This window comes from Artibeus jamaicensis, unplaced genomic scaffold (assembly GCF_021234435.1).
Source record: "Artibeus jamaicensis isolate MK-2021 breed Jamaican fruit bat unplaced genomic scaffold, CSHL_Jam_final contig_233, whole genome shotgun sequence".
NCBI classification, from domain to species: domain Eukaryota; kingdom Metazoa; phylum Chordata; class Mammalia; order Chiroptera; family Phyllostomidae; genus Artibeus; species Artibeus jamaicensis.
The window spans coordinates 7,262,167-7,273,196 of NW_026521486.1; the positions used below are offsets into that span (position 1 = coordinate 7,262,167).

Here is an 11,030-nt window from a genome sequence, read left to right on the forward strand (position 1 = left end):
TTTTCCTCCAAGCGACAGGTTCTGATCCCACCCAGGCGCATCCCCTGGCTTTCCCGGCCTGCCGGCCCAGACTCCTACACCTCCCCAAGACCGGCCTGCAGCAGCAGTGCAGGGAGCTGGGGTGGGGGGGCCTGGCGGAGCAGCCCTGAGTGTTGGGGACGAAGGAAAGCGCTGGAGGCTCCACCTTCTGCCCTCCCCTCCCTCCCCTCCCCCTCCCCCTCTCCCCCTCCTTCCTTCCCCAGCCCTCGGCGGCAGCTCAGTGCTCAGTCAGTCTGGGGCGGTCCGGCCGGGGTGGTTGGTGGTGAGGATTCGGGCTCCGTCCTGACGAGGCCGTGGCCTGAGGCTCAGGGCCCCCCAGCCCCTCCCTCCCAGCCCAGCAGCGTCAACCCCCAGCCCCGAGCTGGACCGCACACCTTGGGACACGGTTTTCCACTTCCTAAGGACGAGCCCCAGGCTGGAGGAGAGGTCTGAGGAGGTGAGTGAGTGCGCAGCCCTCTCCTCCCGTCCACGGCCCAGGCCTTGGCCCCTGCCGTGAGGCCTGGGGTGGGGAGAGGCTGACCCCGCACCTGCCCCCCACCCAGCTCCTCTAGACTGCGTAGGGGCAGGCGGAAGGGAGGACGGAAAGGTGAAAGAAAAGGTGGGAAATTCCAGGAGCCAGGATTAGAGCAGAAAAAAAGAGTCCGTTTTTCTTCCTTTCCATCAACAAACCTCCACCCTAAAGGAGGTTTAAAAAAATCCCAAACCCACCCACACCAGAGACGGTTGGGACCAGATGGTGGGAAGACGTGCAGGCAGGAGCGAGGAGGCCAAGCCGGGTCTGGCATGTGTGCGTGGCCTGGGAGCTACAGTAGGCTTAGGGGGAGCAGGGCGGACGCCACCTCGGGGCTGTGCCCGCGTCACGTCCCACCGTCCGGGCTGCGCACGCCGCCGCTCCATGGAGCCCTTCTTCCCCGTCCAGGTGAGCGTGGGACTCTTCGCGAGGACGCCGGAGGCGGGCCCGGGGGAGGCGGCCGAGGCGGCGGCCGGGGGCGACATGGCGGAGGAGCAGGACCTCTCCGAGGTGGAGCTGAGCCCCGTGGGTTCCGAGGAGCCCCGCTGCCTGTCCCCGGGTAGCGCGCCCTCTCTGGGACCCGACGGCGGTGGCGGCGGCGGGGGATCGGGCCTGAGAGCCAGCCCGGGGCCGGGAGAGCTGAGCAAGGTCAAGAAGGAGCAGCAGGACGGCGAGGCGGACGATGACAAGTTTCCTGTGTGCATCCGCGAGGCCGTCAGCCAGGTGCTGAGCGGCTACGACTGGACGCTGGTGCCCATGCCGGTGCGCGTCAATGGCGCCAGCAAGAGCAAACCGCACGTCAAGCGGCCCATGAACGCCTTCATGGTATGGGCGCAGGCGGCGCGCAGAAAGCTGGCCGACCAGTACCCGCACCTGCACAACGCCGAGCTCAGCAAGACGCTGGGCAAGCTCTGGAGGTGAGCGCACCCGCTGCCCGCCGGGACCTCCCGCGGGCCCTCCGGTTGCGAAGGGGGGGGCGGTTCAGGTCGGCCGGGGATTCCTTCGGCCCTTGTGGGGGGACAGCCATCTCCTGATGGGGCTAGAAGACCAGGTGTGGGCATTGGGCCCGCCCTGCCGCCCACAAGTACCCCCTTGGGGTGGTGCTGGCTCAGAACTCCCAAGGCCTAGTCTGGCTCCCCACCCGGGGTAGCGGGCAGAAAGGCGCCCCCTCGTGGTTGGAATTCTGTCCATGGCAGGCGGTAGGGCCTGGGCTTCTGCCTGGGGCAGTGAAGGCTGGAGGCAGAGAAGGACGACGCGCAGGCCTTCACTAACCACTTCCCCATAGGTGCCTGCACTTGGGAGTGCCACTGCCACCCGCCACCCGTGCTGGGGAAACACTTGGCAAAGAGTAGCAGGGAAACTGAGGCAGCCAGATGCAGAAGTGGTCAAAGTTCTAGGAAAGCAAGGAGTACAGACCGGAGTCTTTGGAAGAGGGAGGAACGGAGAGTGCCGGGGAGCAAATCCGTGGCGGCAGGGTGCGGCCCACCGGCTGCTTGCACTGCGCCTTCCTCACCCCACCCTCCTTCGGTCTAGGGGCTTCTGCATCCCCCAGGGAGGGGCACACAGAAAGGAGCCTTCCCCTCCCACCCTGTCCCACAGGCTGACCAGCTCTCTCTCTGCACCCCCACTCCCTCTCCCTGTCCAGCGCCATCTTCCTTTCCAGGGCCCCACCCAGCCTTGAGTAACCTCCTACCCTCCACCCTGAAGCTGGCGCTGAGAGCCCTGGCCCGGAGGGAACCTTGGCTCCCCTCCTTCCCAGGGTCTCTCAGACTCCCAGTCTCCCTGGGACCAGCTCAAACCCCAGGGGAAAACATCCCCCGAGGAGGAAGTCTGCCAGCCTCTACTCAGCTTGGCCTCACGGGGGACAGGTTCAGCAAGGCAACTGCCTGCCCAGAGTCCTGGGCAGCTCGCAAAGGGGAACAGGGGCTCTGGGAGATGCAACCCTGGAAGGTCACGCGATTCCCCACTAGGCTGCACAAGAGGTGGCCCTGGGGGGCGGCATAGGCCTCCTGACTGCAGCTGGTAGAGCCAGGGAGCCAGAGCCAGGACCCAGGACCCCTAATTCCCATCCAGGGGTTTTTCCCCCGTGCTGTCCCTGGTGACGGTGGTGGGTCGCCCTTTCACTCTAAGGTGTGCTCAGGAGGGCGGGGGCAGAGAAGAGGAGAGCAAGAGTGGGACGTGTCGGAGGAAGCGGCAGGCGGCCCTCCGCTGCCGTGCCCCCTTGCCAGCCCAGCACAGCAGAGCCTGGGTCCTGGAGGCCACAGGCTGGGGGTGCTGGAAGGAGCAGGAGAGCTTCCAAGAGGCCAAGGGGGGTTCACCACATCCAGCCTCCGGCCCTGTCCTTGGCTGTGTGTTTTCGGAAAGCCTGGTCCCCCTTCTCCCACCCCAGCCCTCGCCACTCTGCTCCTCCTGGGCAGGTCTCAGGCCTCAGACCCAGAGGGTCCAGCTGTGCCCCAAAGCAGGGGCTGAGCGTAGCTGCTCTGCCCAAGGCCCATCACACCCATGCAGGGCTCGGCCCAGGACAGTACGGCTGATGCCACGGACTGAAAAAGGCAAGTGAGCGACAGATGAGCAGGAGGGAGAGCGGCCATGGGGTCGGTGAGCAGACCACAGTGAAAGCCCAGCGAGGGCATCAGAGCCAGGAGGGGCCCCACTTCTCCCAGCACCCCATCAACAAGGACTAAGATCGGACCCTCTGTTGTTCTGTCCCTGTCCCCCCAGTCCAGAATCCCAGGCTTGGGCTCCCTCAAGAGGACTCATTTCTGGCCACCACTCCAGATGTGATGAGCACAGGAGCTCAGGGTGCCCCCGAGCGCCAAGCTGGGGCAGGCAGTCACGAAAGCTTGCCCAGGACCCAGCCCCAGGGTGGGGGTAGCAGGCCAGTGCCCAGGATCAAAGAGGATGCTGACCTGAGGGCAGCTTCCCTGGACCCCGAGGGGCATCCTGGGATCCTGGGACTCAGACTAGGCATATGGCTGTCTCTTCATGGGTTCCTCACGGGTCCCCTCCAGGGTCATGACTCCTGAGCCATCGGGAAGGGAGTGACTGGGTAGGCCGAACTAGAAAACAGAGGCCCTGGCCCTCAGGAGAGAGAGACAGATGGACAGACTGCATAGGGTGCTGGGAGCGAGGTCGGGTCAGACACACCGGCGTCCGGGTCCTGGCTCCTAAGGAGCTGCCTGGTGCTCAGCGCTGGTGCTCACCTGGGAAAGGACTCTGCGATGCAGGCCACGTGGTGCTGTGACCTGCCCGGACAGAGTAATTAGAGCCAAGAGACGAGGGGGGGTCCCAGGCCCCCTTCCTGGCAGGAAGAGCAGGTGGAGCAGCAGCCAGGGCCCCACCTTGGGAGCCCCCCAGCCTGGGGCCTCCAGTTGGGGGGAACCAGGTTACCCTCTCCCCGCCCCTACTGCAAACCTTGGAGACCCAGAGGACAGAGGGTGCCAACAAGGGTTGGGTGTGCAGGTAGAGCCGTGGGTGATGCGGGTGGAGACGACCTCACTGCCCTGGAGCCAGGGTCAGACTGGGGACGGGGTGCACAAGGTGGGGCAGGACGGGTGTGGGGTCTGAGTGAGGCCAGGGCCGTGGTCGGAGGTGGGGTTCGCCTCTCCAGCCCCTGAGGAAAGGGAGGCGCTGGGGTCAGGGTTGGTGTGGGGCGTAGCAGGTGGGCTCAAGGTCAGGTTTCTATCAAGGTTAGGGTGTCGGGAGGAGCTGGCATGGGACGCGACAGTGGGATGCAATGCTGGAATCTTCCCCCTCTCTGGCCCGCTCGCTCCCTCTGTGCCCCCTGCCATTTTCTTGCTGATTCATGCCCAGGTGGCAGCTGGGTGGAGAGTGCACTCAGTGTCTGTCCCGCTGGGCCTGCTCTCACCCCCCTGCCCAGAGTCCCAGAGACCTGGCTGGGGTAAGTCAGCATCCCCCTCCCTGACTCCCAGGCCCCATCTGGAGTCCCTGCTGGTCCCCCATCACTCAGCTAGAGGGACCCTTGGACAAAGCTGGGCTGGGAGGAGGAGAGGGAGCTCGGGGGAGGCTAAGCTGCAGAGGAATGCTGCTGCCCGCTAGGAGGTGCCTGGTGTGACCACCCCCTCCCATCCTGGGCCGGAGGGCTCAGCCTGCTGCTAACTGGGGGAAGAGGGCGCCCACTGCGGGGTGGGGGGCTAGAGAGGGCGGCCCTTCGGGCAGAGAATAGAGTCCCTCATGTCTAGGATTCCACAGGTCTGTGTTCTTTCTCCTCAGCATCTTCTGCCAGGTACCCCCATCCTGCCCTCCTCTCTCTGGGGCAGCCAAGCCCTGACCACCTACCCTCTCCACTCTCCAGCCCTAGCTGGAGCCTGGTGGGCGGGGGCAGCACCTTGTTGCTGCCTGGGGAGAGGGTCTGGCTTCCTCCACCCTCCGTCAGCCCTGCAGAAGGAGCTGCTTTCCCCCACCAGCCAGCGCAAGTGCTCAAGTCCCACCCCTTGACCCCAGCACACGGGAACCCACAGAACCCGAACTCCAGGGTGAGATGGGGCCCCCCAGGCCCTCCTGTCCTACCAACCCCCAAGCGGCCTTAGAGCAGCACCTCTGTGTCAGGTGCCAGCCCCCACCCAGGCTGGAGCAAAGTGCTTCACACCCGTTGTTACCTCTGCCAGCCCCACACGCAGGGAAGTGGGCATCGTCACCCTCATTGTAAGGTGAAGAAACTAAGAGGCAGAAGAGGGACTTGCCCCTGGTCACACAGCTAGTAAGTAGCCGAGACTGGGCTCTCCCTCTCACCACGATGCGTCTGTTTGCACACCTCTAGTCCCAGGGAGCTCACCCCCTGACGAGGCGGCCGGCTCCATCTAGCCTCAATGATGGGAAAGTCTTCAACTGACATCTGCCCCTCCTAAGCCCTATTTGCACTTCTAACTCCACCCCGGGAGCCACCAGGAGCAGCAAGCTGACCCCTCTTACACCCCAGCCCCTTGAGAGATCTGGGGTGAGATCAGCCTCCTGAGCCTCACACCTTCCAATCCCTGAATCACAGGGCAAGCCCCCCCTGCCTGGCACCCTGTCCTTGGGCCTTGCCATTTCCCAGGGACGATGCTCACACTCTGCTGTCCCCCCAACCACCTGCCTCAGGCTGCTGAACGAGAGTGACAAGCGCCCCTTCATTGAGGAGGCCGAGCGGCTCCGGATGCAGCACAAGAAGGACCACCCGGACTACAAGTACCAGCCGAGGCGGCGGAAGAACGGGAAGGCCGCCCAGGGGGAGGCCGAGTGCCCCGGCGGGGAGGCCGAGCAGGGCGGGGCAGCCGCCATCCAGGCCCACTACAAGAGTGCCCACCTGGACCACCGGCACCCGGGAGAGGGCTCCCCGATGTCAGACGGGAACCCTGAGCACCCCTCAGGTGAACACTGCGTTGGGAGCTGGGACGGGGCCTTAGGCTGAGCGGGTGGTGGAGTCTGGGCAGTGGGGAGAGGAGAAGGCCAGATGACTGGCAGGAGACCCTGACACTCCACGATGGCCCTGACCCTGGTAAGGGCCTGCCAGACTGTAGGGTCACCCCTGCTGGGTGTAGGGGCCCAGACGGAGCCCGGCGGGGACCCAGGGGCCAGGGAAGGCAGCCGGGCAGGACGGCTCTGGCTGATGGGAGGGGGCACTGCTGCTGAGTGAAGAGGCCAGCTGAGGAGGCTGTGGGGCAAGACACAGCCAGGAAAGGGGGGACAGGCTGAGCCCGAGGGGCGAGGGACCAGATGGAGAAGAGATCCTCGTCTCTCGCAGGTCCCGGGCTGGTGGGGGGGACACGGCACATGACCTTATGCACAGGCCGAGCCAGGGCCAGACAGGGCGTCTTGTTCATTCTCAGTAATGGTGGTAACAGCCAGCATTAACTGAGCACCTACTGTGTGCCAGGCACTGTGCCAACTGCCTTCCGTGCATGCTCATTCAGTCACTCTAAACTGGGACGAGGCGGCCGCCCCGCCCGGGCTCAGGCCTCAGCTGCGAGGCAGCGCTCCAGGGCTGGAGGTCTGCACTGGGTGCTCTGGCTCCTCCGGGGCCTCTGCCAGCACCGAGGCTGCCTCTCTTGGGTTCATACTGTGCAGAACGCCGTGCGTGGGTCAGGCCCTGGGAAGTCTTGGTGAGCAGAGCTCCACCCTCGGGAGACACGTCCCGAGCCCTCCTTTGTCCCTGCCTCGGAGCACACAGAAACCCAGGGTCTACCTGGAGCGGCAGCGATGAACAGGTGCGCGTTAAGCACAGGGAGGACCGAGTGCGCACAAAGCCCCCCCACAGCAGCACGACCCCCAGGGAGGAGTCCCCAGAGCTCGTTCATCAGGTCTCCCCAAATATCCAGACCCCAGCCCGGGAAGGCCTCAGGAGGGAGGCTGTGCCGGAGCTGCTCGGTGCGACTCTGTTCACCGGTGAGGAAGCTGGTTGAGAGAGGACAGGCGTCTGCCCGACTCACAGCGACGGCCAGGACTGAAGCCCAAGGCCCAGAACGCATGGCTGGTGCGGGACCTGGCCTTTCCTCTGGTCTGGTGGACACGGCGCAGGCCTGCCCTGCAGGAACTCCGGTCTCCCTGCGATGGGGCCCCCAGCCCAGCCATCCCCCCCACATACACACCACCCTCACGTGTGCACATGTGCCCCCACACACCAGAAGACCCTGCCCCGTGTACAAGACCACCAGCTCGGAATATGACTGTGGGCACGGGCTTTTTCTCCGCCTTCAAGGCTCAACTCTGCTCGGCTGCCTCTCCTCAGTGAGGCCTTTGCCAAGTCCCCAGGGCAGGGCGAGTGGCGGCTTCTGCTGGCCTTGACCCACTGTGTGCCCACCATCACAGGGCTGCCAAAGCAGCCCTCTGGCCACGTGTGGGTCTCGGAGGCTTCACAAGCCTTTGAGCTTGTGAAGACAGCGACCCCTTTTATTGGCCCCTGTGCCCCTGTGCCTGGCGGTGTTTGCTGACTGAGTGTGTGAATGCGAAAATGGACGGAGGAGCAGGGTGGACGCAGTCGGTGGCCTCGGTGCTCCCCTGAATAGGCAGGGGCCGGGGGGAGCCTCTGGAGGAGCCAGGGCAGCATGGGGTGTGCAGAGGGCAAGAGCATGCGGGGGCGGGGGGGGCAGCTCCGAAGGAGGGTTTCCTGGAGTAAGGGGCCTTGGGAGGAAGAAAGGGGCGGGAGGGGGCAATGCCGTTCGGGGGCCAGGGCAGGAGGCACAGGGAAGCCAGCAGGAGTGGAGTGGAGAGTCAAGGGCGAGGTCAGCAAGGAAAGCAGCCCACGGCCCGGCGAGCATGACTGAGGGAAGCTGGCGAGCTGGGGGGAGCAGGACCCCACTGGGCTCAGCAGCTACGGGGCCACGAGAGCAGGGAGGGAAGCGACCTCAGCTGATGTGAGGAAGAACTTTCCGACGGCAGGGTTTCTCAAAGGGAAGCAGGTCTCTCCGGAGGGGGGATAGAGGGAGTTCTGCCGGGGGACGAGGGGAGGAAGGCCCCATCTGTAAGACTGGGGAATTTCAAGAGAAAGTGGAGGCCAGCCCAAGACCGTCATATAAATAAATGCCAACGGAGGCTGCCCAGACGTGTGAAACGTGCAGGGTCACGCGGCTGCCAGCCCTCAGACTCCGGAGACGTGTCCTCTGGAAGAGGTTCATCAGAACCCAGAAGCCTCTGATCTCATTCCCTGTTCCTCTCCGTCTTCCTTCCACCCAGGCCAGAGCCACGGCCCACCCACGCCGCCGACCACCCCGAAGACGGAGCTGCAGTCGGGCAAGGCGGACCCCAAGCGGGACGGGCGCTCCATGGGGGAGGGCGGGAAGCCCCACATCGACTTCGGCAACGTGGACATCGGGGAGATCAGCCACGAGGTAATGTCCAACATGGAAACCTTTGACGTGGCTGAGTTGGACCAGTACCTGCCGCCCAACGGGCACCCGGGCCACGTGGGCGGCTACTCGGCAGCTGGCTACGGGCTGGGCAGCGCCCTGGCTGTGGCCAGCGGACACTCCGCCTGGATCTCCAAGCCGCCAGGCGTGGCCCTGCCCACGGTCTCACCCCCTGGCGTGGATGCCAAAGCCCAGGTGAAGACGGAGACGGCGGGGCCCCAGGGCCCCCCGCACTACAGCGACCAGCCGTCCACCTCGCAGATTGCCTACACCTCCCTCAGCCTGCCCCACTACGGCTCCGCCTTCCCCTCCATCTCCCGCCCCCAGTTCGACTACTCTGACCACCAGCCCTCAGGACCCTACTATGGCCATTCAGGCCAGGCCTCTGGCCTCTACTCGGCCTTCTCCTACATGGGGCCCTCGCAGCGGCCCCTCTACACGGCCATCTCTGACCCCAGCCCCTCGGGGCCCCAGTCCCACAGCCCCACACACTGGGAGCAGCCAGTATATACGACACTGTCCCGGCCTTAAGGGGTCCCTGTCACACCCCCCGGGCAGTCAGTCTGGGTAGCGCACCCCTTCCCCAAGCCCTCGAGCCCTGTTCCTCGCCCATCTTGGGCCTGGCGGTGGCTGGTGGTGGCTGGGGAGGAGGCTGCAGAGGCTGACGGCTGAGGAGGGGCTTTCTGTCTGGCTCACTGCCTTTGACGACCCCCACCCCCTCCCATCCAAAGGCCCGGGCTGCTGGGCTGGGCAGAGGAGGAGGCTGACTGTCGCCCTGGACAGGATGACCCTCAGTCCCAGGACCTGAGGGGGGCCTGCTCACCTGCTCTGGGAGTGGGGAGGCGTCCAGGGTCGGGTGGGGATCTGAGGCCACGCCATTCCTGTGCCTGCATTTTCTCTCTCATGGAGAATAAGGGGCCTGACATACCCTGAGCCACCTGCGCCACCTGCCTACGGTCAAGGCCAGCCCACGACCTGCCTCAGTGGCTGGAGTGGGCTACTTCTGCCCTTGGAGGCTGGGGATAGCTTTGAACAGCCTCAGAGGGTATGGGGGTTGGGTGCGGACTCAGAGGAAGGTCTCCTCATCCCCCCACCCTCCTGTGCCCTGCACCTCCGAAACATGGAAAGGAATTGGCATAGAGGCCCCCAGGTCCAATTCTATGTCAACAACCTCATTCTTTGTCTCACTGAGAAAGAGGCCCCGGGTCCTCCTCCACGGAATCTCCCAGACCCTGAGGCACGTCCCCGGAGGTGAGGAAAGGATTCTGAGACAATTCACAGAGCCTCCCTCCCAGCCCCCCCACCAGCCCCTTGTCCCTCCCCAGGCTCTGTGGCCCCTGCTCTCAGCCCCAAGCTCTTCGGGCTCCCCAGAGAGCTGGCCCCTCAGCCCCACACCCTCGCTCCAGGAGGACAGGCAGGGCCCAGCAGGCAGGTTGCTGGCAGCAGGCTGGAGACACTAAAGTCCTGCCGTGTACACTCTGCCCTGGCCTTCCGCCCTTTGCTCCCCAGTGGTATCCGAATAAAGTATGTAGCTCTGTCTGCCCCTACCTTCCTCTTCTGCAGCCCCCACAATCCACATGTAACTCATTACTGCCCCCTCTTATTTATCTCGGTAGCGCCCCTTGCCCTCACCCCTCTCCTAGGTTCTCCAGCCCCTATTAACTCTGCATTAAGCCTTCCACATAATAAAAGTAAAGGTTCCAGTTACCTGCCTGGAGGGCCTGAACTGGCCTGTCTCTTGGTCTCTTATCCCTGTACCTGTGCTTCCTCACACAGTCTCTGGGAGTGGCTCCGGGCGGAATGCGAACGAGAGCTGCCCCAGAGGCCTCCTCTCCGCCCCGGGAAGGTGGAGGCGACACAGGGTCCGTCCGTGCTCCGGGGCCGAGGCCTCGGATGGGAGCCATCCCCGGCCCAGCTGTGCCCACCTCTCCCGGCAGGCCGGCCTCTCCCTGCCTCAGGCTGGAACTCGGCCAGGGCGCCTGCCAAGCCGCCTCTCTGCTAGCCTGGCGGAGAGGGGGCTTTGCAAAGAACTCAAGACAGGTATTGGAAAGACAGGCGGGTCAGGCCCGACTCCTCGCGGTCTGGCCAGCCAGCCCGGTCCTTTAGGACGTGTTGCCGGGCCTTCCCTCTCTGCACCCCTCTGCTTTCCACCCTCCCAGTGTGCACATACAGACACGCACACCAGGCCATTCTGGGATTTGCTGATTGTCCCAGCAGTTGCCCGGCTGTGAGCGCAAGCCCAGGATAGTGGGTGTGCGGCCTAACCTTCAGTGCGCACGCCCTAAGAGCTCCTTCCTCAGCTGAATGTGTTGGGGGCCCGCCCGAGGACAGGGCGGCCGCAGGCTCCATGGACGGGTGGCTCCTGCCACTGGAAGCCTTCCTTACACCTGCCGACGGTAACGACAGGAGTGACTGCGCACACTGAGTGCTCACGGGCCAAGCGCTGCGTGTTGCTCAAGCCCATGAGGGAGGGCATCCCATCCCTGTCCCCACTTTCCAGACGGGGAGACTGGCACTTTGGCAGGTTCTGGCTGAGGACTGCTGGTGCCCCGGCCCCATCCTTCCACTCTGCGGCCCAACTTCCACTTCAGCTCTGCAGCGATGCTTTTCCCACTGCTCCAGCCCAGCAGCCTCGG

The 11,030-nt window shown here is 64.8% G+C and overlaps 1 protein-coding gene across 1 annotated transcript; it reads left to right on the top strand.

Annotated features, from left to right (window-relative positions):
- The first annotated feature begins 289 nt into the window (after positions 1 to 289).
- Positions 290 to 10,097, top strand: SOX10 (SRY-box transcription factor 10). The gene is made up of 4 exons (XM_037160606.2): positions 290 to 475; positions 959 to 1,467; positions 5,651 to 5,919; positions 8,222 to 10,097. Exons 2-4 carry the CDS (start codon positions 1,034 to 1,036, stop codon positions 8,923 to 8,925), a joined length of 1,407 nt encoding a protein of 468 aa, XP_037016501.1. The 5' UTR covers positions 290 to 475; positions 959 to 1,033; the 3' UTR covers positions 8,926 to 10,097.
- The last annotated feature ends 933 nt before the right edge of the window (positions 10,098 to 11,030 follow it).